Consider the following 27883-nt stretch of genomic DNA (forward strand, 5'->3'; position numbering starts at 1 on the left):
TCGGTTCACTTCTGGGCTCGTTATTGTTTACCATTTATATTGATAATACTGGGCACAATGTTTTAAATGCCAAACTTCACTTCCATGCAGATGATCCTGTTATTTACTGCTCTGCTCCACACAGCATCAGGCTCCGTGTCATTGACAGGATGTTTTTAATACTGTACAAGTCACGTTAAGGGATATAAAATTGTTCTTAAATCCTCAAAAAAACTAAACTTATGATGTTTGGTAACTCAAAGACTAAACCACAGGACTTGCCTTCTATAATGATGTCTCGGGGTGACGTGATTGAGCTTATTTCATCCTATGAATATTTAGGTTTTTTAATTGATGATGCCTGGTCTTTTAAGCTCCAAATTCAGCAGCTTGTCAAGAAGCTGAAGCTGCGTCTGGGTTTTTACTTCAGAAATAAGTCCTGGTTTTCATTTGCTCCAAAAAAGTTGGTGATAGTTTGTACATGCATGCATCTTTACAACGCCTTTACTCCTTGGATACTGTATATCAAGCAGCATTGAGGTTTATCATAAGTCTTAAGGCTCGGACTCATCATTGTGACCTGTATTCTCGAGTTGGTTGGCCTGCATTGTCTGTTCGAAGACAAAATAATTGGCATGTCCTCATTTATAAAGCAATTCTTAATTTGCTTCCCTCTAACTTTTGTGATAATATCAAGCTGAGAAATTTTGTAACTTACAGTCTTCGCTCAGTCTCTCTGTCACATGACCTATCCTTGCTGTCTGTTCCTAAAGTAGGACTTGAAATGGGAAAAAGGAGCTTTAGATATGCGGCCCCCGCAGCGTGGAACCTAAGGGAGCAGGTCTCTTTAAATCTTTTTAAAAGTAGACTGAAGGTGTTGGAGGATGATGCATCAGGTTGTAAATGCTTTGATGGCTGATTTTTTTTTTTATCTTACACTGAATACGTTGATGTGTTGTACTGTTTGTCTGTAATTGTGTTCTATGACTTGCCGCTGTCTTGGCCAGAGAGTTTTAAGCTCAATGAGGCTTTCCTGGTTAAATAAATTTTAAATAAAAATTAGGGCTGTGCAACGATTAGAATGTTTAATCTAATTAATCACATGATTTCCCTGATTAATCGCGATTAATCGCATTTGTACACAAAATCCAAAAATGAAACCAAAAGTAGTGTATAGCCTTTAGCATTTAGCTTTATTTTAAATGTGCTGCCATGTGAATGAAAGTGCCATAACATTTGTTGTGCAAACACACTTTTAACATCAGCATCTTTCTGTAGTTTTATGTAGAAGCCTCGCTCCACTGTCTGTTTCCTTGAATGACTTGCTGCTATCAGTTGTGTGTTTTGCCTTTAAGTGATATTTTAGACTGGAACTACTACGCTGAGAAGACAATTCAACTTGGCAGTGTTTACAGATGACTTTGGTTCTGTCGACTCCGCCGTCTGGAGGAACTTTGAAATGAAAATGGCCGAGTAAAAGTTCCGTACCCTTCTCCAGGTTTGGTGGATCCGCCGATTACTTTCTTTTCCTGTTCCACAGCAGACAGCAACAGACTTTTACAAAGTAAAAGCCTGTGAGCAACAGACTTTTAGAAAATAAAGTAAATTTAAAAAATATAAAAAAAATTTTAAAAAACTGCGTTAATGCGCGATAAAATATTTCTCTGCGTTAAATAATTAACGAGTTAACGTGATAATAACGAATTAACTCGCCCAGCCCTAAAAAAAATAAAATACAGCTTTAAAATAGTCCTAAACTCTAATACCAATGGCTTTTAAACCTTCCAGGTCATCCTACCAGACTACATTTTTACAGTGGGGTAAATCAGACTTCAAAATCACTTAAAAATCATGTCAGTTTGCTTTTCTCATATTATATTACAGTCTTAATTCCAACAACAGTAACTTTCTCCTAAGTTGGAAAGTTTCTTTTTTTTTGCCTCTGTCAGCACTCTCTCCTTCTCATTCATTATAATACCCAGTGTGTTACCCACCAAACAGATGGCATGCCTCAGTGTTTGAGTTTCATCCGTGAAAATGATTTATTTAAATATTATTCTGATATTGTCATTATAATACAAACTGTTGCAATGTTTCAGTACAGAAGCCTCACACAATACCAAAGGAAAGAGAAACATAATTCATCAGAACTTTTGACAGCTTAACGAACAGACAGGACTGCATCGAAATGAAATACATAAGAAGAAACAAATACATCTAGAGTGGATGAGGCCTACAAAACAGAACAGGAAAATACTTATGTGATGTTTCTGAAATACCCCCCCCCCCCCCCCCAATCACAGTGATGCTGTGATTCTAATCACAGCATCACTTCAGTCATTGCTCCCATCTCTCCTTTGTTAATCAGTATGTTGCAGGGATCCAAAATCAAGCGCATCACTATGATGGAATCAATATGAAGGAGATGTTTCTAATATATATCACTATAGAGCGAGAGAGAGAGATAGATAGAGATTTTTTTTGTGAAAAACATTTTACCCAAGTTCATTTTGAAGAGATGAAAACCAACTTTGGACTCTTAACACTTGATTATGAATACATGACATTATTGTTACAAGTAAAGAACATCGCTGGCCTCTGCCTTTTCAATGGATTTAAAAAAAAAAAAAGTTAACATGCTGCTTATTTCATTTACAAGTTATACAGATCCGTAATCTTTTTACATGAGGGTTTGACAACCTGTCAACTCAGACTGCACTCTCCGCAGAGTGCTTGGGGACACTTCCTCAGGATCAACATCCAAATCCCACTCTCATTACAGTAAAATAAACTGCACGATTTTTTTCTTACAAGCTATACATTACACATGTTGTCTCGTTTTAAACAATTAGTTCACATTCAAAATAGAATGAAAAATATGTGACTGTGATATTGGATTTACCTTCCAGATCTACCCTGAAGCTGTTTGGACTTTACGGGACTGGACAGGGTTGGGCAATAGATGGAGCTGGAAGCTGCTGATGCCTCTGGTATCTCACGGCATGAGAGGATCTGTCAGCCTTTGAACCTCAGTGCTCAATCTCCAGGTGTCCCTCCACTATTCTTTGGAAATGCTGTAAATTTTTACCGGGGAAACATTGATCTTCTCTCAAATGTAGCATAAGTCAAGGTGAGGTGAGTATTTTGCAGTTTGATAACAGGCAGCATAGTAATTATTGCAAATTGCATTGGCAGTTATGGACTGTATGAATGTTAGATAATACCATATAATGAAAGACATACAAGATAATCATGCTGTGTGTGTGACCACCTCAAAGTCTGGCCCCAGCTAAGCAAAAAAATCCATTATTGGGTCAGTGTGTATTAAAATAAAGTACTTGGCAAGTTCTGCACTTTGGCAACATGATACTCATTTAATTATGTTATCTTTGATAAAACATAAATCTGCTTCTCTATTATTCATATGTATTTCAGTATGAATTTGAATCTGTACTGCTGATGGATGGTGTACAATTTCCTTTTCAGCTCAAAAGTTACTAACAAAATAATCCTTTTTATTTTGGAGGTTATTCCAGCTCATTCTGGTGATCTAAAAATAGGAGTTCTGTCAGAACCACTCTCGTCAAAACGAGATGAGAGACAGAGATGAATTTCAGAAGCTTATTCTGAATGCATACAATTGTGTTTGGCGGTATGGCTCTGTTCGGAGGAAGTTCCAGACTTTTCCATGAGCTCCATGGAAGCCAAGACAGGGAACAGCAGCATCCTCAGGAGGAGTGCCTTCCATTTGCTGTAAAGGCAACAACCCCCCTAGAACAGAGCAAGCAACAATGAATAACAGTATGACATTGTTTTGCAATGAGAAGTCGGTGGAGCAGGGGAGGTGGTGGGTGCAAGTAGAAAGCAAAAAAAAAGCAGTACCAGCAAACCTAGTTTAAATGAAGTGCCCCAAATGCCAGCATCCAATTGCAAGCAGCAGCTGATTACCCATTGAGCGCAGCTGGTTGTGGGCATCCATAAGGGTTGGGTCGGCGTCAGCCAATAGGCAAAGGGCGCGTTGACTACGTGGTCTGCCAGAAATAACGCGGTGCTACATTTATGTGCACTCAGAAACCAAACCACTACTTTGCCTGTTTTTGTCCAGATTGTCAAAGCATTTTGTTTATAAATGTGCAGTGTGAATGAAAATTTCAATGATACACCAGTCTCCAGTGATGAAACGACCACCAGTCCAGGATGTATGCTACCTTTCACCCAACAGTTGCCGGGACAGGCTCTAACCCCTTGATAGTACTAGGATACAATGGGTATGAAAAAAGAACGAATGAATAAATGATACAGCAACTGATAATAAAGCCAAAAATAAGTTACAGTGAAAAATCAACAAAATTACCACATTTCTCCCAAACATGGGTCTTGTTATGTTGAGTATAGTCATTAAATTTAACTGGATCTCATGTCACCACCTTGCCACTTATCAACCTGAAAATGTTCAAAGATGTGTGTCTCGGAATCAACGTCCTAAAAACTACCTACCAACTAACTACCAAGTGGCTCCAGGACTGTAAATTTGAGGAAATTTGGAAAAAATGGAAAATGTATATTCTCCCGAGATGCCCAACCTATGTTTAACAAGAAAGAAGCATATTAACATCTTGCTTGTATGTTTTAGTGTTTTTTTGTTTGTTTGTTTTGTTTGTTTTTTCCCTTTGTGGTTTTATTTTTATATATCACCTCATGCTCTGTTCTAATTATAAAAAAAAATGGATGTAAGGATGTAACCTGTGATAAATAGTATGATTGACATGTAACGATCCTAAATAAAGACAAAATTAAAAAAATAAAAACTACCTGTAGTCGCAATTCAGAAAAGGTACATAACATGTTCCTGTTCTATAAACACCAGACAGGTGCACAGCTACAGGTTTTCCATTTGGAAATAGCATAGGTCAGTTCAAATGAATCATCCAGTGGTCACATAGTAGGATTTTGAATATCTCACAAATTGGGACTTTCTTTTTATTCCCACTGAGGATACAAAACAAATAAAAGTGACAGGAACATTTTTTTTCATCAAAGCTAGCACATGAAAATAAGGCTAAACGTAACATATTCTAACACTGAAGTCTAAGTGCTGACTTATGTTGTTTAACTAACATATTTGCCTCTCATTTAATCCTTCAGACCAAGCATGCAGAACTGACTGTATCACCAACAAGATGTAAAATGATGCACATCTGAAATTTAGATGGCCAGAAAAGTGAAGAATGCAGAATTAGGCCTCTTTTAATCCACTGGTTAACACTGATAGTCTAATTTAACACATACTTGAATTTGATTTATCTCCTTTAGAGAGCTAAAGTGCCTATTGATGATGAAGTTCCATGGCCAGAATGAGTGATAGCTATGTATAAAGCACATACAGTAATTCTAAGTGTGTGAAATAAAACACATTTATCTAGGATCATATGTATATTACACAAATATAGATTCTTCTTTTTTCTTGGTGGCTTTTGAGCAATGAACACATGAATTAGAACAGCGAAACCTTCAGAGAGTCATTCTTCCATGAGAGTTATTCAACAATCATAATACTGCATCTCAGATGGTGTCAAGTAGACGGGAAAGGTGATCCAACTGTTTTTTACAGTGACTAATAACAATGTGCTGGGTGTAAGAGCAGCCGTGGCTGGGTAGTGAGGAACCAACTATGCTGTCTGCATTGTGGGGAGGACAGAGAGTGAGTTGCGAGGGAGTAAAACAGGCATTTATTTTTTTTGTTTGCATTGAGAGCAAACAGAGCAAGAGCTAGTTGCAAACCGTGTCAGTTCCTCTAATTATAACAAGGCAATCCTCACTGAACCGCATGCCAGAACCAGGACAGCCAGTCCATACTTGGATGATATTCTCGTACCTAGAAAGAGAAGAAACAGACAAATTAAAATGTTAGTGTTACATTTCCTTTAAAACTTTACATTGTTGAACAGGCAGACCAGAGAAACTGCAAAAAATGTGAGCGTGAACAAAACAAGCAATTTTCTGAAAAAGGAAAATAAAATCCTACTTTTCCTGTTGTTTTATGTAGGCTACTTGTTGTCTAAAGTAGAGCATTTGAAAATAGTCTTTAGGAATGTGCATATAATCATGGGCCTTTTGAGTTGGAGTTTATTTATTTAAAGCAGGGACAATACATATTAATGAACATATACATGTAAATATGCAAGATTATAGCCAATGGCTAATTTCCATGTTTAGTCCCTTTTAGTGGTGCATGACGGAGACCAAAGTACATTCTGTCAATAACACAACATGACTCTAACTACAACACTTGTTTACTTGGTTAGGTTGGAAAGGAAACATGGTTAGGGCTAAAATACAGTCTTTTTATAACCTGACAATCACCTTCATCGATGCTATTTTCACACTTTACATGCAGTTGCTCTTACAACCACTAGAGGTCATGTATTCTTTTTAACAAAATGATTGGTTGTATCTGCTTGCATGAACAAACGCTGCATGAGCACGTCTTTAGGAGGAAGTCTCAAAATGTCAACAGACCGTTTCTCACAGCACCTTGCCACATTGTGATGCTCTTCATGCTATCCCTTATGGCACTGCGCTGGTAGTAAAATGGTTTCCACTCAGCACTCCTGTCACTCTGGATTTGATGTTGTGTATTAAGTCGGCAGAAGCCTAAAAGGCATCTTTTTGAGCAAGAAAAGGATCTGAAGCAAAATAAATCTGTAATATTTGCTCTTTAATCAAACCTTCAGCAGCTGCAGACAAGACAGAAATATTAACCCTTAGATGCATAAGTGGGTCAAAAATGACCCGGTGAGGTTGTTTTCTTGCAATATCTTTGTAACATAACATATGTTATCATTTCATATTCCAGTTATTCCTCAAAGAACATGTTATTGATATTGTGCCGTTTAAAATTCTAACTTACCTCTCATGCATTTTACAAAATTCAAATTTTTGTATTCCTACCCCAGGCTTCCATAAGTGGATCAAAAATGACCCGCATTGATAGGGTTGTTGTTATACATGTTTGTATGTTGGTCATTTAAAATGAGAAAATCAATAAACAGAATGGAAAAAAAAAAAATGTGACTGATACCAATATTCTTGGACCACACAGACTATATCACAAGTGTCACATCTAAAGACTATGTCACAGCTCCTGACGAGCTGCAACCACTCTCACCTGTCCCTCATTCCATCATCACCAGCTGCTGCTACATAAGGGCGGAGTTACATCTGCTCATCATCAGATTGTTGTGAAACCCGATGTGGTACCACCTTCAGGCCTCCGTAAACATTTGATATTGCAACCTTGTCGCTAACCAGTCTGTTTCCCCCTCTTGACCAGTTCGACCCTCTCCTCCAGCCAGTTCCACTCTGCTTGACGCCTACCCCTCCTTGGACTCGGACTCCCGGATCTTGGACCTGTCTGCTGCATAACCCTCATAACTGGGCCACGGCTTCTGGATCTCTTCACCCGGCTCTGTTCCCCTGTCTGTCAGACCCCGTGCACCTCAGGCCCGTTGGCCCCGGACCTTGCAGTCTAAAATAAAAGACTCTTTGATTCTGAATCTGTCGCTCAGTCCTAGTGTCCTTCTGTGCCTGAACCGTGACAGACTATTGTACACAGCAACATCTGATACATGATGTGATACAAGAACTGGGATGTATCAGTCCGTGAACTGTTTGGAAGTCCTTTACATAATCCCATGTACAAGGCCACCATGGCTGTTGGACGATTTGAAGATATTTGCTGTGTCTTGCACTTCGATGACAAGAGGACCAGAATCGTTCCACTGGAAACCGATCACATGGCAGCCTTCCCCATCACAGGAACTGTTCCCGGTCAACTGCAGACAGCGATTCATCCCCGGTGATTGGCTTACTGACATCCGCAACATTGACTCTTTACCCCTCTTCAAATCAAAACTCAAAACCCATCTGTTTCAAGCTGCATTCTCCCTGTAGCCTCTTTTTAACTTGTGTTATTTTATTTATTGTGTTTTTAGTGTGTTGTTAAAGGCGCTTTTTTAAAAATTAAATGTATTATTATTGTTATTATTATTGCTGTAGACAAACAGCTTCTGCCATTCAGGGGGAGGTGCGAGTTTCTGCAGTTCACAAGCTTTATGTGATAATCTGGAAATCTCTGACCTGCCACTTATTAGTCCAAACATAAAACATCACAATTGTTTCAAAAGCATTAACATCAGCACCTCTCTGACAGCCTGGTGGGAATCTCTTAAAGTCCTCACTTCTCCCGTGTAAACGCACCCATCTGGAACAATCCTGACATCCTCCAAAACAAAAAAATGCTAAACTTGCTAAACGTCCTCACAGTGTTATGAATCGCAAAGAAAACTATTCTCATGAACTGGAAAGCGATGAACAATCTGTGTGTTAGCCAGTTTAGAAATGTTCTTTTAGATTATATTAGCATGGAAACAATGTCTGCCTCCTCAAAAGATCAACTGGCTGAATTTCATTCTCTCTGGTCCCCGCTGATTATCTTTATCACATAGTGGGGGTGGTGTGTTGATGTACCGCCGTGCTGGGCGGTTGGGTGTGTGCTGGGGGGGGCTGTGTGGCTTCGGGCCTCTGGTGGTCTCTCGGGTTGTTGGGGCCAGGTTGATCATTGTCTTCTCGGTGGATGTGCTCCGTGGGGGCTGCTGGTGGCCTGGGTCTTGGGGCCCTCCCTGCCTGTTTCTGATTGCTGGGTGGAGGGCTGTAGACCAAGGCCCTATACACTTATAACTGAGCATGGTTATCATATGGGCCTGTGCCATGTGTATCGCATGTTCATGCACACACACATTCATTAGCCCAGCAGCATGCTCGCTGCGCAGTTGATGTGTTGCCAGGTGGATTGAGGTCATCCTCATCTACAGCTGTGTTGTATGTGATTGCTGCTACTTGTGCCATTTTTTGTTTGTTTGTTTGTTTGTTTTTTCTCTGCTTGTCTGCTTCCAGGTGCTCCTGGTGGTTCAAAGACTGGATTCCCCACAGAGGCCGTGGGTTGTCCTCTGTTTTGTTTTTACAGGTGTAGTAGCAGCTGGTTGTTTTGTTTTTCATTGTTTTCTCTGATAGTTTCTTTCGATTTCTAATCCGTTTCTTTTTCTTTGCTCTTCCTCTATCCGTGTCCGGTTCGGCACTATTAAATGTTAAATATTGTAACAAAAATAAATAAATAAGCAGTTCTTGGGCATCAAAGGGAGCCCTACATCAGTGGTGGGCCATTAGAGCTTCTCTGCTGGCCTAAAAAGTATCTGAATCACAGACTGATTATATTTTGTCCATGAATACTTTTAAATAATTCCAAATGGTCTGTTCGCTTCCTTTCATAGCTTTTCCCTTGGTTGTGCTGTTTCCAGACGTGTATTTTTATGTTAAAGCATTTAACCAATCACATTTCAGCCATCATTTGTTGCCAGGGTCAAAGAAATCTGCCTGGAGGCCTTCACAATCAGTTCTGTGGGCCCTGGAGTATAAAATAAGTGTCGATCAAACTGTTGCTTCAAACAATCAGATTTTGAGTCGGCGACACCAAGGCCCTCGAGCACGTCAGCATATGCATACCCTTTGATTGAATAGTCAGAGAGTGTACTGGCCAGAGCTAACAAGCTGCAGGAATAAGAATATAGTTGTGTTGATTTTATAGCTGTTTTGTCAACCCACAATGGCTGAAGGAGGAGAATTAATGGATTTGGTTGCAGATTTATTGTCACTGTGTTCTGTCGAGTGGACATTCTCAGCCCTAAAGCGATTTAAAACTTATGCCAGAAATACAACAGGGAAGACTCGACTTTCAGCATTAGCTTAGATAGCGATAGAAAACGACTTCTTGATGGCATTGAAACGCACGAATAATCTGTACGACCGAGTAGTTGAACTCTTCTTGAGGAAAGAAAGGAGGATGGATTTTGTGTACAAATAATCAGTATTTTTGGTGAGTGAAATGTTACGAATTTACTAAATAATATTGCAATTTTATGAGGTTGTTATTGATGCTTTTTTATGTGTGTGGCATCTATAGCTGCAGTAGAAGGAGACTTGTGCACCCCGGGTTTGTTTCTTCAGTAAATGCATTTATTCTGGCTGCATGACTTATCTATCTGCGATGCAACAATTCTTTATACTGCATTTCTGCATTAAAAGTTGTTTTTTTACAGTCATGAAATAGTTATTGAGGGTGGATTGATTCAGACGGAGCACTACTGTAGGCCTAGGTGTGAAATGCATGGCCCGCCACTGCTTTACATTCATTAAACTTCCCTTGGCAAAGCAAATGTGTTTGGCATAAACGGTATTCAGATAACAATTCTGCTGCCATAATGCTGGACAGGACAAGGGAGAAAAAAAAATGCTTTTCAATTTAATTGGTCACGGCTCGAGTCGTCGACCAGGCGGGGCAGATAGTAGCTTTACATGTTGTCTCTTCATTTTTACATGAGTTTCCGAGAGTTGTGAGAGCATTTGTTTTTATTATATCTTGAATTGATTGAGCAGGGGGCTTGCAGGGTCCAGCAGGGGCCTGGAAGCGTACATGGGTACAGTTTAATGCACCGATAACATTGGGGAGAAGCCTGAGGGAGATGATGAACTTAATGCAAATACTTCAGCCAGTAGGCTGTTTTACATTATCGGCTACTGTAAATGTGGAGCAGCAGCCTGAAAGCACCTGTCCCCCCTTTTTCTGAGTCTGGTCCTGGGTGGGTGTAGGTCGGGTGTTTGTGAAATGTGGGACGGAAATGTAATAAGGTATCAATTAGTTTTAATGAATTCCATGTTCTTTTTCATTTAATTTCATGTTAACTACTTGTATAGTTGCGTTTCTTTAGTTGCACTGACTGATATTGATTTTCCGAGACGGTGATAGTAGTGATATGATATGATTTTTGTTTTGTTTTTTCATACAAGACATGAGTTGCGGGAGCGCGGAATTCTACCAGGTGGAAATTTGTTTCGGGAGTCCGTTTCAGCCGGTCGGACATTTTTTGAGACAAAGCTAAGCTAAGCTTGAACGTTAGCCTGTCCAGGAGCAGGCTAGTTCAACAGCATAAGTTACCATGGTTACTCAGCGGGCATTCAAATAAGCCACGTTAGTGGAACGGAACTCTCTTAGATTAGCCAGAATTATCGAGAAAAGCCTGGTTTTCTGCTAATCTAGCTTCGTGGAACACCTCTCTGTACATACACCGGACTAACGAGCTAATGCTAATTAGCCAGCGAACTTTAGCTTTCACTGCTCAAAAGTATGGACTTCACAAGGACCTTGTGGATTTTTGTGCCTCTACTTTTCGTCTTGGATTATCTGCCCTTTGTAGCAAATGGATACAGTCTTCTGGACAACCTGCTGATCACTTGCTCCAGGGACTTTTTGCTAGCACTCTAGCTGCAATATCACTCTCACCAAGTGAGAGTCCTTTTGAGGACTCAAAAGAACCATCATTGCGTTTTTTATTCACCCCAGAACAAATGCATCCACAGCCACTGAACCTATCAAAAGTACGCTCGATAAACTTGAACTGACATCCCCTGATGCCCCTAAATTCAACATGGGGGACTTTAACCACTGTTCAATTAACACATCACTTAAAGCAGGGCTATTCAATTACAAATTCAGTTGGGCCAGATTTTAAAACCGAGACCTTAAGCTGGGCCGGACATTTTCAGCGGTCAGTAAGGAGGAGGTGATGACAGATTTCAAACCAACACAAATATAATGATATAACGTGATGTTTATTCATTATTTTTGTAAAACACAGCCGCTTCAAAAAGTGCATAAAAACACATTTCAAAACTTTTAAATGAACTGAGGTAGTCGCAATACTCTGACTCCTGAAATAACCCAGGCATTAAAACAAAAAGTGCTCATCAATGGTGATGAAATAGTTTTCACTTTTGAAATGAAATAAACATATCTGACATAAGAACATCAAAAAGTGTATTAAAAACTTCTCTAAATAAATAGAACCTGAGGTAACAGTGATGCTGTTTTTCACTTTAAAATACTAAAAAGAATATTTTGGTCACAAAATGTCGTCTCCCTTTTGAAATGAAATCAAAGTAACATTCTGGTCATATCTGACCGTAGCACATCACAAGGTTGAAAGCACAAACTGGAATACCCTTGCATCCTCTTCCACCGATGTGAGCAAGTGGATACAGTCACAGCATACATCTCTTTCTGTGTGGACAATACTATCCCCTCCAAAAAAGGTCACAATCTTCCCTAACAATAAAACCCTGGGTAGGGTTAGGGTTAGGGTTAACTGACTTAATGATGGACCCGCTGCAGTTTGCTTACCGGGCTGGCAGAGGTGTCCATGATGCAAAAATATTCCTCTTAAATACCATAAGCATCTGGAAATCCCCAGCTCCACAGCCAGACTCCTGTTTGCAGACTTCTCATCAGCATTTAACACCATGCAGCCTCACACATTGGCTGAGAAGCTTATCACACGCTTCCGTCTCAACCACCAACGGGTCACAGAGGGTGTTGGTGAACTACATCTTGTCCGACACCTTCTTCACCTCCACTGGCTCTGTGTGCTCTCCCCACTTCTCTCCATCCTCTGCACAGATGACTGTAGATACACGCAGCCAGATTGTCACTTTGTCACATGATGACACAGTCGTCCTGTCTCTGCTCTCCAGCCGCACACAACATCATAGCTCAGCTTTGCAGAACTTTGTAGAGTGGTGTGGAAGCTCTCGTCTTGAGCTCAACATAAATAAGACCAAGGAGGTGATTGGAACCTTTTCTCCCAAAGAGAGACAGATGGCCGAGGCCGCCACCACCATCATACAGAAGAAGCCAGTGGAGATAGTGGAGGAATGTAACTATGTGGGAGCACTCTTTTACAATTTATTCCTCACACAGAGGAAATCCTAAAGAAGTGCCATCAGAGACAGTAGCTACTCAGGAAGCTGAAGTCATTTGGGATCAACACATTCTATGATGCCTTCATTGAAAATGTAATAACCTTTTCTTTCACCTGCTGGTTCCACTCCATCACCCTGCAAAACAGGAGCGGCCTGCTGAATGCGGTTAAGGTCTGCTCAACAATCACCGGGGAGCCTGTTGGAACTCTCACTTCCCTATATGATCAGCAGACTGTGAAATTCTCCAGGAGCCCTCCCCTATCCTGTTTCCTGAGTTTGAGTGGCTCCCGGCAGGATGCAGACTCCGCTGTCCAGGCTGCCGCACACAGAGGAGGAGGGCAACCTTCATCCTCAGGGCTGTCCACCTCCTTAATGCTGATCACCGATGAACATGCTGACAAAATTTTTTTTGTCTTTGACTTTAGAACACAAATCTAAATGCACTTTATAATCAAAGCACTTATGATTTATCATTCATGTGCTGAATGTGGCTGTGCGGCGTGCGTGTGTGTTGTTTGATTGGGCAGTGTGTGCATATCTAACTGATGTAACCAGCTAATAGTTTGTTGTTAATTTCAATTGTTTTTGTATTTTTTTTTTATTGGGAGCTTTTATTTTTATTTTGTTTTGATTGCGTTACCGGAACTTATTGGTGATGTCACATCCTGTCAATTCGCACTAATCTTCTCAGTTGGTCTCTGGGATCGCTGAGTAGCTGTAAGTTGACAGAGTGGTTCTGTGTATAAGTTGTTGAAATAAGTTAAAAATGCTAAATTGAGATGTTAATGTTATTTTGCGCAGGTCACAAGTGTTTGTTCCTTTGTTAGCGAGCTGTATTTATTTTTTTATATTTTTTTTGTTGAATTTGCGCTAATCTTCTCAGTTGGTCTCTGGGATCGCTGAGCAGCTGTGTGTGTGAGAGGCGGCGAAGTGGCCTTACTTTTAATATATTTGTTCACATACAGAATAAACCCCTCTTCTTCTGGCTGGCAAGCAGAGGTTGTCCTCGTTTACTTTATTCACGACACAACGCAGAGAGGAACACTTTAGCCAGAGTCGAATCACTCCGGCTACACACGCTGGCGTTGTTGATTGTCTCTCTGTTTAAGCTACTGTCATGCCCCCTTTTAAATTGCCCCTTGGGGATAAATAAAGTGTTTTGAATTGAATCTCTAGATCTTTGGATCTAGTCAGCAAAAATAGCATTTAATGGTATTATTTAATGTGCAGATTTGTTGAAATCCAACTGGAAAGTACAAGAATAGGATGAAAAGGGATTGTGGGCTCCAAGTCTGAAGACGATGTGATGAGTATTTTGAATCCACTCCTTTTAACCTAAAGTCATTTTTGATAAACAGGTCAACTTTTATCCAGAAAGACAGATTTTATAACTCTCTCTCATTTATAAATCTTTCAACACTTTTAAGCTGTCTGTTCATTCACCCCAGCGTGAAAAAACACTGCACACGCTACTGTGGAATTCTTTCTCTTCTGCTTTCCGGTTTTTACACCAAATCATTTTGTTAGATGTTGTCTGGCTGCAGTTAATTACACATGTTTATGATGAGAATTAAACATCATTTTGACAAACACTAAAAAAGTGGCATTCATCCACTTTGTGACTCACTGTACTTTGATGTGGTTATTGTTTGTTTAAAAAAAAAAAAGAAGAAGAAAACTAGTCGTAAGTCTCCACTTTGTGTCCTAAAAGGCACTCACAATGACAACACTGCCAATGCAATTCCTGGAAATAAATGAAGTGAAGAGCATTTAAAGGTTGGGTAGGGGATCTTTTTCTGGAACATTTTTTTACATATTGCTTGAAATACTCTTCACACCCCCATTGCAACCAATTAATTAAAAGTTTTGACACAAATATGAAAAGTTTTAGTGGCCTCTAGAACGTACAATCTAGGAAAAACACTATCCAATCATACTGAACGGACCGTTAACAATGATTGGATACTGATGCCGTCTATCAAACTGCAATCTGCTCCTCCCTCCCCCTCCTTCCCCCTGTGCGCGTACCCTGCTCCGTGAACGAATTACACGTCCAGAAACTTGGCAGGAAGCTAAACTAGAGCCAGCTTGGCTAGCACCTAGCATTATTAAACGTATAGTTAGCATAAACTAAATACTAAATACGGCAACGATCGATGCTTGCTGTCAGAACAGCGCTCGTGCACCTTCGTGCTCGTGCGCGTTCATGTACTCTAGAGGCGTGGCTTCGGGGGAAAGTGAAGAAAAGGGTTGGGACTTTTGACCTGTGTATTTTCAAAATGCAGCTTCGCTGGACTCAAAATCCAGGATCTCCTACCCTACCTTTAAAGTCGAGGTCTGAATTAAGTGCACAAGCCGAGGGAACCAAGGGTCAGGTGGCTTGGAGCCTATTCCCAAGGGCCTGAATGAAATGAAATGAAAGTCAATCAGCCGACACGAAAGAGACTAAAAATAACCAAAGCTTCTGGGACAAATCTGCCAGAAGCAAGGAGTACAAAACCGACCAAAAAGAGGCCTGTACCAACATCTAAAGAGCTGCAAGCAAATGCAGAACAAAAGGATGCAAAAGGAAGTGGAGAAATGACTGAGAGAGGCACGCAGACCAGGAATAAAAAGAAATGCAACAGGACCACAAGCATAGATGCAGAACGTATCCCCTACTAAATAAATCAATATTTGAAATGTTCTGAGGGGGTTTACATAGGCAGATACTGTTGCTTCAGCCCTGACAAGCTTCTGACAACTACATGACTAACAACTCCAAACTAGAGCACAGACTTGTCAGTTTGATTTGTCTGTCTCAGAGATAACGAACCTGAACCAATGAGAACAAAGTAACAGATGGTAATTCTAATGTCCTATGAAGAATGAAGAATCCCCTCTCCACACTTGCGGCATTATTTATGGCGTGTTTCCACTATGCAGCCCGGTGTTTCCATTACCACGAAAGCGTACCGTACTGTTACCATTTTTGTAACCCTTCTGCTTGGGGTACCTAGCACACAGGACTGGTTCCAGGCTCTGCTCTCCGTTGTTGGTGAGGAGGCTGTGCAGCGGGAGCTCGATGGCGCTGTGCCAAACCAAAAAGTTTTCCGGCTGATTGCCACAAAATTGGCAGAGAGTGGTTTCAACCGGACCGCGAGCCAGTGTGGCATTAAGCTGAAGAAGCTTGGAGGTGGTTCCAAATTATGGATGTTATTTGTTATTTGCTATGTACGCTTCGGCACGCAATCCGCCCACCCCTGAGGGTCCCCTTTGTACAGTGGGAACGCAAGCTGACCCCAAAGCGACCCGACCGGTACCGGACTGCATTGTTGAAACGAGGCTTTAGATGCGATTAGTCAAAGACGTTTGTGGGTTAGAGTCATGGCCGGGTTGTCGAGAGAAAAAGAAGAAAGGATATCTGGACACACTTCAATTACAAACAAGTGGAAAACAAAACGGAATGTTTCGTGGAAAAAGATGGGGAGAAATGTGGCCATAAAATAGCCGGGAGAAACACCACGAATCTAATAAAGACATCTCAGGATCTTCCATGATCTACAGCAGAGGTTACCAACTGGTGGACCGCGGTCCGGGTCCAGACCGCAAAGCCGTCCCATACGGACCCGGACCTAACCGGCCAAAAACAGAAGGTTATGATAAAACCTGACGGAGCGCTTCCATTTTAACCGGCGCAGCTTTTGTAATCTTTACGTCAGCAGTTTAGCTGGTGTGGAAACGCACAGACCAATCCCACGTGATACTACTCAGCCAATCAAGTCTGTGCATTACAGGCGGTAAACATTGCGAACCTACAGTGCAGACAGAAAAGAGTTTGAGTCAAGTTACACATGAAAAGACGATAGATAGCATACAGTTAGAGAAAACAAAGGGAGATATACAGACGACTGACTTGAAGAAAGTTGAGAAACAGGAGTGAGACGGAGAAAGGGAGAGGAACGGACGACGGAGCCGGAGAAAGGGAGAGAAAATTAAGTAACAAATGGCGCTCTCCAAAAAAAGTAAAGTGGACAGCGAAAATAGAGCATTTAATCTGGAATGGACAGACTCGTTTCTGTTCATACTTCCCACTGGGAGCATTAAAACAGTGTCTCATATGTTCAGAGACTGTGGCACTTGTAAAAAGTGCCAATGTGAAACGCCATTATGAGACAAAACATAAAGGTTTTGAACAAACATACCCACTCAAATCTGAAGTGAGATCACAGAAAATAAGTGGTCTCAGAGTCCAATATGACCAGTCCAGAAAGCGTTCTGTGAAGACCTGTTAGGTGTCACTCCCCTTCAGACCAGTACAAGAGGAGAAGACATCTACCTGGCCATAAAGGAGATGTTAACAAAGAGAGGAATAGAGCCAAAACAAGTTTCAATAACCACAGATGGAGCCCCTGCTATGATCGAGAACATTATACTTATCTGCGGTCATACATACATGTTCAGTTCTATGTTACGTGACAATAAATATTGTCAAAAAGTTTTGATTTAACCGTCAGGTATTGATTACATGCTGATACAACTACTTGGCTACTTAAATATATATCACACTAAACTTAAATATATATCACACTAAATAGTTAGACATTATGATCTTGCGTGTTGTTCCCCTCTCTCTGCCCCTTGCTTCCTGTCTCTCTTCACTGTCCTATAATAAAGGCATAAAAAGCCCCAAAAAATAAATGATGTGTGTGCACCTACATGTTTGGTTGGTAAAATAAATATGTTGAGCTGTCTGCTCAGAGCAGAGCGTCTTCCACATCTGGAATGGATGATTCTTCAGTCTATAAGGTAACAATAACATAATAATAAAATAACCATGTTTGATTTGTGAAATGGGTTTGACGAAAGGAAAAATTTGGTTTTATCTGTACTATGCTAGGTAATGATACTTTATTAACTGGGCCAAACAGAATTACATTCCTAAAAAGAGATTAAAATCATTGACTAAAACTAGACTGAAATGTCATCAGTTTTCGTCGACTAAAACTTGACAAAACAAAAAAAAGAGTTTGAACATGATAAAAACTAAAATGACAGTTTGACACAAAGACGAGACTAAAACTAAAATCAAAACCGGCCGGCAAAACCAACACTGCTCACCACCACATCTCATTTGGCTTGAGGTGATCCAGAGAGGAGCAGCAATCACTCTGGGCCAAAGCATCCTTCATACTGAGCACACAGAATTAATTAGCCTCAAGCTAGGAATTGGGAGACAGCACAGATGTAGAGTGACAAATTAAAATCGTACATGCAACACTAATCCAGTAATATCAACCTACTGCTCAACAATGGCAAGACAGTGGAGATGGTTGTGGATTTTAGGAAGAGCGCCACCCCACCTGCCCCCATCACCCTGTGTGAATCCCCAGTGAACATTGTGGAGTCCTTCAGCCTCCTGGGCTCCATCATCACCCAGGACCTGAGGTGGGAGTGAACATCAGCTGCCCACGGCCAGGGACAAGGTCAGACTGCAGCGTCTCCCTCACTCTGCTGAGAAGGTGATTGGCTGCAGCCTCCCAAGTCTCCAGGATCTGTTCTCCTCCAGGACCCTGAGGCGTGCAGCCAAGATGGCAGCTGACCCCTCCCATCCCGGACACATACTGACCCATTCCCCTCTGGCAGGAGGCTGCGCTCCATCAAGACCAAAACCTCACGCCACAAGAACAGTTTCTTCCCCTCTGCAGCTGGCTTCATAAACAAGACCAGAGACCCCCACTGACACTGACCCCCTAACCCCACCACCCTCTACACCAGGGATACTCATTGCGCGGCTCCTCAAGCTTTAGTTGGCGGCTCGCACTCGCATTATAACAATATGGTAACAATGACAATAATTTTTTTCAAATAACACACAGCGAATACTGCACAGTATTAGGTATTTTTATTAAGTATTAATTAAGGCTGAATGGTGTTTCCTAAAGGGGCCATTTTTAAACCTGGCAACGCAGCCTGCTTAAACCACCATCACACTTGACCGCAGAGCACGCTAGCTCCTTTAGCCAGCGCGAGATGCAGTCACAATGGATCGGTTTTTCATTAAAAAAGGGCAAAAACCATGCTCATCTTGAATGTCTCACTATAATTACAACAACAAATACAACATGAAGAAAGTCAAGGACATGCACGCCAGCTTCCGCTCATCCCAGTATTAAGGTAAATGTGGTCTGAATTGAAAATGTATTGGCTGTGTTGTTTCTTTTTCTGTGGGATATTTTATCTGTAGAAATGCATATTTGCTAAAGGGGACTTTAGTATGTTGTTGTAAAAGTGGCTCTTCCCTTGATTTTGCTCTGCCAATGTGGCTCTTGTGGAAAAAAAAATAGTGAGTATCACTGCTCTGCACATTACATTAATGTGAACTGTCTCCTCCACGGACTGTCTACACTGTACCTGCACATACATGTTCCATTCTTTCACTTTCACTTACTGTTCTTATTTATTGTTTTTCCTTTAATTATCTGGAAAACAAAGCACCAGCACACCACAGCACATTCCTTGTATGTGTAATGCTACTTGGCAATAAAACTGTTTCAGATTCTGATTCAAGCTTTTTGCAACATTCTGCTCTGTACCTTTAAAACCATTGTTAAACAATGGGAAATTTCCCCCTGAAATTCTAAGAATCTGTTTTCCCAGGAGGGTGGAGGATAGACGCCTCAGTCTTTTTTCTTCTGCTATTTGCTGGATAAATAATAGAGCATAGAGGTTTTCCAGGCATTACTCCCTCCACGATGAAGATCCTGTTCTGCTTTATGAAACACAACCTCTCTCTCACACGCAGTAGGTGGCAAATATCATAACAATGTCCTAGAAATGTTTGATCCTACCTGATTAAAGACTTACAGTAGGAAACATTTACATGAAAGTCTGAATGACACGTAGCTATTACTTCAAGACAGCATGGTTGTATGCATGCCAGTAAAGGGCCACAGGAAAGCAAAGTGACACCAGGAACCTGTTTGAGACAGCCCAGTGTCACGGAAACACATTAACTCAACACAACTTATTTCCTCCCTTGACTGTACCTCATAAATAAGCCATGCTCATTTCATATCTGCCTGCCAGACCAGCCTCCCTGCCACTTATATGAATGCTTGGAGTCTTCTTCATTCAGAGGAGAAATTGAGGTGAATTCCACTGCTGTTTTCTAGGTAACATCAGTGTCACGGTTACAGATGCGAGCAAAAGAGAACCCAAAAGCACAACAATGAGGCGGGCGATTAGCAGGGAAGATCAGTTTATTTAGTCCAAAAACAGTCAGGGTCACAACCAGGCGATCCGAGTAAGGCTAAAGGCTCTAGCATGGTTGCCGCGTCTGCTAGCGCGAGCGCTGTTGATGACGTCACGATTTCGTGCCCGCTATATATAGTGGCGCAAGTCGATGCGTCAGTAGTTGCAATCTTCTCCGTCACAGAGGTGGTGCTGCTACGTTAAGGTTACCGCTACTCTACAACCACGAAGGTCGAAAAGAAAACAATGCCGCTGTCAAGAGCAGGAACACTCTCATTAATGATACTGCTGCAGTATCTGGAAAATAAATTTTTTTTAATTCAGTCATTAGAGGTGAAGGTCTGAAGCCCCCGGCATCACCACTCGGAGTCTCTGCCCTCTTCTTTGCCTTCACGTATCTGTCCCGTAGCTTCTTCCACACATTCTTACAGAACTCTCCCTCTTTCCCCAAAGTTCTGCCAATCTCTGTGCACCAGTTTTGGGAGTTTACGTGCTCCCTGTGCTGTTTCACTGCAGTTTCGTACAGCTGCCTGTACAAACGCACCTCCTGACTGAGCCTGGCCTCACATCGGTCCATCCGGTTTGTCATTCTCGGTGCAGCCAAGTTACAAAAATCGAGTGGTGCACGACAACGCGCTGCGCCGTCTTTTCAAGGCAAGCGCCATTTATGAAACACGGTTCGCCACCGCCGTGACAGACGCGTGAATTGTAAATCCGCCTTAACAAATCCGACAAGGGGCAGGCAGGTATCAGGAATCCAGGAAAGGCAAAACTAAGTCAGAACAGGTAGGCCGGACTGGAAATGCTGGAGAGCTTGGCAAAGTATAACACAAGACAATCTGGCAGGAAACAAGTGAAAGTAACAAATATATATACACTGAGGACTAATGACCAAATAGACTGCAGGTGAGGAGGAGATGGGCGGGGAAACCTAGGTGAGGGAAATGAGTAAATTGCATGGCAGGGAAGAAAGGCCGGATCTGAAATGACAGGGGAGTTAGTGACATAAAATAAAAATACAAACTAAGAATTAGTCTAACTACATTACAATCGGGCTGCTGGAACTGATGTTTTTATCGTGTCCAAATCGAGATTAGTATGGTTTTGCCTAAATGTAACCCACTGATTGAATAAGAACCCAGCCCAAAATACCAAAGGTGGCAAAGTCCTCAGTGAACAAATGATCCAGAGTACCTTCTATCACTGACTCTGCTCGTTCCCCCAAACCATGTTGTTTGGGTGTAGGGATGTAACGGTTACCGGTATGACGGTAAACCACGATAAAAAGTGTTGACGATAACAATTACCGCGTTCATTTCAAATATCATTAATATCACGGTTAATAACACGGTATGAAAACCGTGAGTTTAATCCTTCCCAGCCTCACCCGAGTTCTTAATTTGTCGCGCATGCTCACTGCGCAGCCTACAACGTGCATTTCTTGAAGTTGGAATCATGGCCGAAGGTGTAGATGACAGCACTCAGAGTCAGGACATTTATCAGCCCTCTAAGAGGACTAAATCCAAAGTATGGGCATATTTTGGTTTTTATAAGAATGCCGGGGGACAGTTGATAGAAGATGGTTATCCTGTCTGCAGAACATGCAGGAAAAAAGTTTCCGCTAAAGGTGGCAATACGTCAAATCTCCTTGCTCATCTCCGTGATCATCACCCACAACTGTATAGCCAATGCAAGGTAAGTTAACGTTAACGTTTTAGCTCAAATGCATGAATAAATGCATGGTGTGGGGACAACGGGTTGAAGCAGAATGCAATGATCCGTCTGTCTAACTTTTTAATAACGTGTCAATAATCTAAACAGATACCTACGGCACATGTTCGTTCAGTGGTGTGAGTGTGGAACTAATCGGGACACATATTTAACGTTAGCCTCAGAGCTAGACGGGTGCACATTTGAGTTGTGTTTATCATACAGTTGTAGGCTACAGTATCTCTTTGCATGCGTAGAGCCAACGATTTTCCGCGATAACGGAAAACGAACGCAAATCACGGAATGTACCCTTTGAAACAGAATTGTAACTTTCAGACGGAAAAATAATTCAAAATCGCCCAAATTCACCTGTGTTTTGCCCTGTAAGATTTTATTTCACCCCGTTAGCCTGTATTCTGCTCTGTAACACTGCATTTCGTTTTAAAATAAACACAACAGCATTCGCAGTCTGAAACTGTGCAGACTTGCCGCGGCCAAAACGCATGATAGCAAAGGACTCCACTCGGGGCAGACCACAGTAATATCAGATTCGGAATAGTTCAAAAGCCGATGTTTTTGATAAGATTTTGCAATATAATAAACACTGTTGCACTTTTTTCAGCTTGTGTAGGCCTATCAGTGCTTTCTGAACAGATTTAACACACTTTTAAAAATAACGCGATAATACCGAAAACCATGATCATTTTGGTCACTATAACCGTGAGGTTAAATTTTCATACCGTTACACCCCTATTTGGGTGTTAAACTTCCTGAATTGAGAAGCAGAATCCAGCACTCCTATAATGAAAAGTAAAGTCCTGTATCCAGTGCAACCTGAGAGAATTAGCTACATTAGCCCATCTGACAAAAACCTTGCAGTTTCACAGTAAAGACAAAACAACATTTGAATTGACTGTTTTCCCGACTAAATTTCCTACTTTGTTTCGCTACATGATGATGTGGAGCTAAATGTCTCGACACATGCCGATAGGCCGTAAGGTGAACCCCGAAAAGTGCTTCAGAAATTGAATCTTGCTCCGACGTCTGGCAACTACAGGATCTCTACTTCATAAAAAAGCAGGGGGTATGTTAAGCTTACAGTAAAAAAAAAATTCCTGCCCGTTTCTTATGCCGAGACATTTATTGCAGAACTAGCTTCTACAGGGCGTAATCATTTTTGGCCAGGGAGTAGTGGCACGGCTCGACACGTGCTCGTGCTAAACCAATAGAGTAGCAGATTTATGACAACAAACCGGCAACATGGCTGCCTCCGTGGTTTCATTCAACGTTACCGATATAAAGGAATTCTCCAAAAAGTCTTCTAAAATCGACCAAATTAATCCTAAAACGTGCTTTATACATATCAAGTGGGCGACCTAGTTATTTTTTTTTATGCAAGTCATTTCTATCAATAAAAGGTAATCAACTGAGTTTTAGTAATGAAAAGGACCATGAAATCATTCTTTCATTCGTTCATTTATTCACTCACAACTTTAAACAACACATCCAAACCACAAAAAAGATAGAAAACATATTTACAAATTTATAATATGCAAAACAGAATAGTAAAGCTATTCTATGACGAGCTATTCCTCACAGTCAACAAAGTCCTCTATGATCAACCAGCAGCTGATGATGTCAACGAGGCAAGGTATAAAGCATTCTGTATGGCATCATCTGCCTTGCCAGAATTGTGCATCCCCCCTTCCATCAGCACTGCAAAAGGGTCAATTATCAGGGTGTAGTCATGAGGTCTTGCATGAAGTTAGAAATCTCGGGGTAATATTGGACTCAGACCTGAACTTTAACAGCCACATTAAATCAGTAACATCAGCAGCTTTTTACCATCTAAAAAACATTGCCAGAATCAAAGGAATAGTGTCTAAACCAGACTTAGAAAGACTGATCCATGCGTTTGTCTCCAGCAGGTTAGACTACTGTAACGGCCTGCTCACTGGGCTCTCTAAACGGGCTGTAAGACAGCTGCAGTACATCCAGAACGCTGCTGCTCGAGTCCTGACTAGAACCAGGAAATACCACCATATTAGTCCAGTGCTCAGGTCTCTGCACTGGCTTCCTGTCGCTCAGAGAATAGACTTTAAAACAGCTCTGCTTGTGTACCAGTCTCTTCATGGTCAAGCGCCAAAGTACATCTCTGACATGTTAGAGCCATATGAACCAACTCGGGCTCTGAGAACCTCAGGGAGGGGTCTCCTGCCTCAGGGAGGGGTCTCCTGCCCCAGGGAGGGGTCGCCGGAGACTTCAATCATGCAAATCTAAAAACAGTGCTTCCAAAATTCTACCAACATGTGGATTTTGCAACGAGAGGAGGGAACACGCTGGATCTTGTTTACACCACCATACCCGGTGCATATCGTGCCGAGCCCCGCCCCCACCTGGGATATTCTGACCACATCTCTGTCAAGCTGATCCCAGCTTACAGACCGCTGGTCAGACGCTCCAGACCAGTCAACAAACAGGTAAAGACACGGCTTCAGTCACTGGTTTCATCAGTAAGTGCACTGCTGAGGTGCGTGCACTGCTGAGAGCCAGAGACACAGCATTCAGAACAGGAGAAAAGGAGGCCCTGAGCAGAGCGCGGGCAACACTGGCCCAGGCTATCAGGGATGCAAAGCGAGCGCATGCCCAGAAAATCCACGGCCACTTCAGAGACAGTGGAGACACACGGCAGCTGTGGCAGGGAATCCAAACCATCACTAACTTCAGGACAACAACACCGGCCTGTGACAGTGATGCCTCCCTGCCCGATGCGCTGAACGTGTTCTACAGTCGTTTTGATGCAGAGAATGATGTGGCTGCAAGGAAGAACACCCCCCCTCCTGGCAAACAACTGCTATGCCTGACCACAGCTGAAGTGAGAAAGACTCTGCAAAGAGTCAACCCAGGTAAGGCTGCTGGCCCAGACAACATTCCCGGGAGTGTGCTCAGGGGATGTGCAGACCAACTGGCAGATGTCTTCACGGACATCTTCAACATCTCCCTGAGCAGTGCCATCGTGCTTCAAAACCACCACCATCGTCCCTGTGCCCAAGAAGTCGCCTGTGTCATGCCTCAATGATCACCGCCCCATCGCACTCACCCCTACCATCATGAAGTGCTTTGAGAGGCTGATCCTGAAGCACATCAAGAACCATCTGCCTCCCACCCTAGTAGAGCCTGGCTCGGGCCGGATTTTTCTGTCCGAGCCCGGCCCTCAACCGACAGAAAAGTTCTCAAATCTGACCCGAGCCCGAGATTAATTAAAATATTTGTGTCCGAGCCCGCCGGAAGCCCGAGACCAGTGACCAACGCAAAACGGCGCACCCTAATCAGTAAATACACATTGGTGACAGCGCACCATTATCCACCATAATCCACCATAATCCATTATAGCTTAAAGCGTTTCCACACAGTGGATTTCCCCCTCTCATTTTCCACGACTTTCAGTTCTCCAGAAGCTATTTTTCTTTTAATGTCCTCCATAGCGCTTCCAGCCAACTGAGCTCGGCTGCACTGATCGCACGTGTTTAATGTAAAGTTGTTCGAATGTTCGATATGCGTGCGTGCGCACCGAGCATGCACAGACCACAGATGCACACAGATGCATGCTGCACGGCATGAGGCACGAATAGCCTACCAACATTTTCATTTATGCATATTCAATTATTTATGTTTATCACAAAAACTGACGTTTGCAATGAACTGAAACCTGTCCTCTGGCTGTTTATAATTTTCACGATGTCTGCTTGCTTTCGAGCCCGACCCGAGTCCGACAAGACATTCGAATTTTTTGTCCGAGTCCGGCCCGGCCCGTCGGGTTCCGACCGGGCCCGTCGGGCTTCGGTCGGGTTGCCATACTCTACACCCAAGACCCCCTGCAGTTCGCGTACCGAGCCAACCGCTCCACCGACGACACCATCAACACCACCCTCCACCTAGCACTCACCCACCTGGACAAAAAAGACACTTACGTCAGAATGCTGTTCATAGACTTCAATTCAGCATTCAACACTATCATCCCACAGCACCTGACTAGGAAGCTGAGCTTGCTTTTAACACTACCCTCTGCAACTGGATCCTGGACTTTCTTACGGAGAGACCCCAGTCAGTCCGGATTGGAAACAACACCTCCAGCACCACCACACTGAGCACAGGGGCACCTCAAGGCTGCATGCTCAGTCCACTGCTGTTCACACTCCTAACCCACGACTGCACAGCACTACACGACTCGAACCACATAATCAAGTTCGCTGACGATACGACCGTGGTGGGTCTCATCGAAAAGAACGACGAGTCATCATACAGGGAGGAGGTGGAAAAGCTGATCACCTGGTGCAAAGCCAACAACCTGTCTCTGAATGCAGTGTTAATTTTGTCACCCATTTTTTAATTTAGTCTTAGTCTTAGTCTTGTGTCAAAGTGCGTTCTTAGTCTTAGTCAGTTTTAGTCTTTTCACAAATCATTTTTGTTAGTCATGATTTAGTCGACTAAAAATCCTCAACATTTTAGTCTAGTTTTAGTCAGGCGTGGGAAAATGTATTTTAGTCTAGTTTTAGTCAAAACATTTTAGTCTTTAGTCGCAATGCAAGTCCAAGTCAATCAAACTGATATCAACCTGTCTAGTTAGGACATTACTTTTTCCAACTTGAAGGCAGAACACCAAACCTGCTGTTACCAAACTTGCTGTACTTGTTTCACAAAACGCTATACAATAGCTCACAAGTATTAATAATGGTGACCAACATAAAATCAGGATACACATACAGTGCTAAATAAATCATGCTGTGTGGATGACTGTTCATATAGACAAGACACAACACCTTTCTTCATTCTCATAACTCACCATCTCCCTGCCTGTAACTGAGTTTGCATCGCAGGGCAATCTACATCGGCAACACACACACATACGCGCGTAGCAAGTGTCTGTGCAGCTCTGCTTTATATTAGAAAAGCCCAGCCATGTCACCGCAGAGTTGTGCACCCTCTGTGTCACGTTGCAGGCTAATTATTATGCTACAACGTTCTAGTTAGCGTTGTAGCTCTTTATTTTTTTAAACAACTTGTCTCGTAGGCAGCATTCTTGCAGACAAATACGATGTGGCACATTGCTCGTCATGTCGGAAGAAGGCTCAGTCGAGTTACATGTTCGACGAGATTCAGAACTTGTTGAAGCAATGCTACTGTTTAAATAACATGTAAAACAAAGCGGGGTAAGTCAATATGAGAGAAGGGAAATGTTTTGCCGAAGTTTTCCTTAACTCCCTCATTTACCACTATGTTCACTATATTTCCCAATTTAGAAAAAAAAAAACGCCAAACTAACGCAGCATGAGAATCCTATGCTACCTGCATGGGTGTTAGCCTACCATGCTAGCAAACTAACACTGCGATGTATTAACCTCAACCACTTTACTCACTCACCCACCAAGTTATTACAAGTGATGCTTTACCAGACAGCGTAATGTGCTGTCGTCAAACCTGACACCATGTGAAAATGTAAGCGAGTCCATCACTGAAATAGCACATGCCATACACTAGTTGCTTCAACCGTCTGTTTCCATCACTTGGATGAGCATGTAAGCACTTTCACTCGGTTTACCACATTCTGATACGAACATATTTGAACGTGACGTGTCAACTGCTGGCTGAAACACATTTAATCATTTTCAAAAGTTCTGGGGGATCTTCTAAATTATATGGTCGACAAAAACAAGGGATTTTTTTTGTTTAGTTTTTATTTCTAGCATGACATGTTCGTCTCGTTATTGTTCGTCAACGAAATACATCTCATGACACAGTTTTCGTTTGTGTTTTTTTAGAACACTGTAGTCTTGTCATCATCACGTCTTTTGTCATAGGGATAGGCTCGTCAACGAACATTTTTAGTCTTGTCTCGTTTCACGAAATTAACACTGTCTGAATGTGGACAAAACTAAAGAGATGGTTGGTGATTTCCGCAGAGTACAGAGGGACCACGAGCCTCTGCACATCGAAGGCTCCCCGGTGGAGATTGTGGAGAACACCAAATTCCTTGGTGTCCATCTGGCGGAGAACTTCACCTGGTCCCTCAACACCGGCTCCACCGTAAAGA

General features: G+C 42.2%; 1 protein-coding gene across 1 annotated transcript in view; it reads right to left on the minus strand.

The window, feature by feature from the left end:
• Nucleotides 1-1996: 1996 nt before the first annotated feature.
• Nucleotides 1997-27883, minus strand: part of vstm2a (V-set and transmembrane domain containing 2A) — a 147683-nt gene continuing 121796 nt past the window's right edge. The window contains exon 5 of the mRNA XM_075452820.1: nucleotides 1997-5854. Within this exon, the coding sequence (XP_075308935.1) occupies nucleotides 5778-5854 (77 nt within the window). The 3' untranslated portion in view covers nucleotides 1997-5777. The remainder of the gene's footprint in view (nucleotides 5855-27883) is intronic.

This window comes from Odontesthes bonariensis, chromosome 20, assembly GCF_027942865.1.
Source record: "Odontesthes bonariensis isolate fOdoBon6 chromosome 20, fOdoBon6.hap1, whole genome shotgun sequence".
Taxonomy (NCBI): Eukaryota; Metazoa; Chordata; class Actinopteri; order Atheriniformes; family Atherinopsidae; genus Odontesthes; species Odontesthes bonariensis.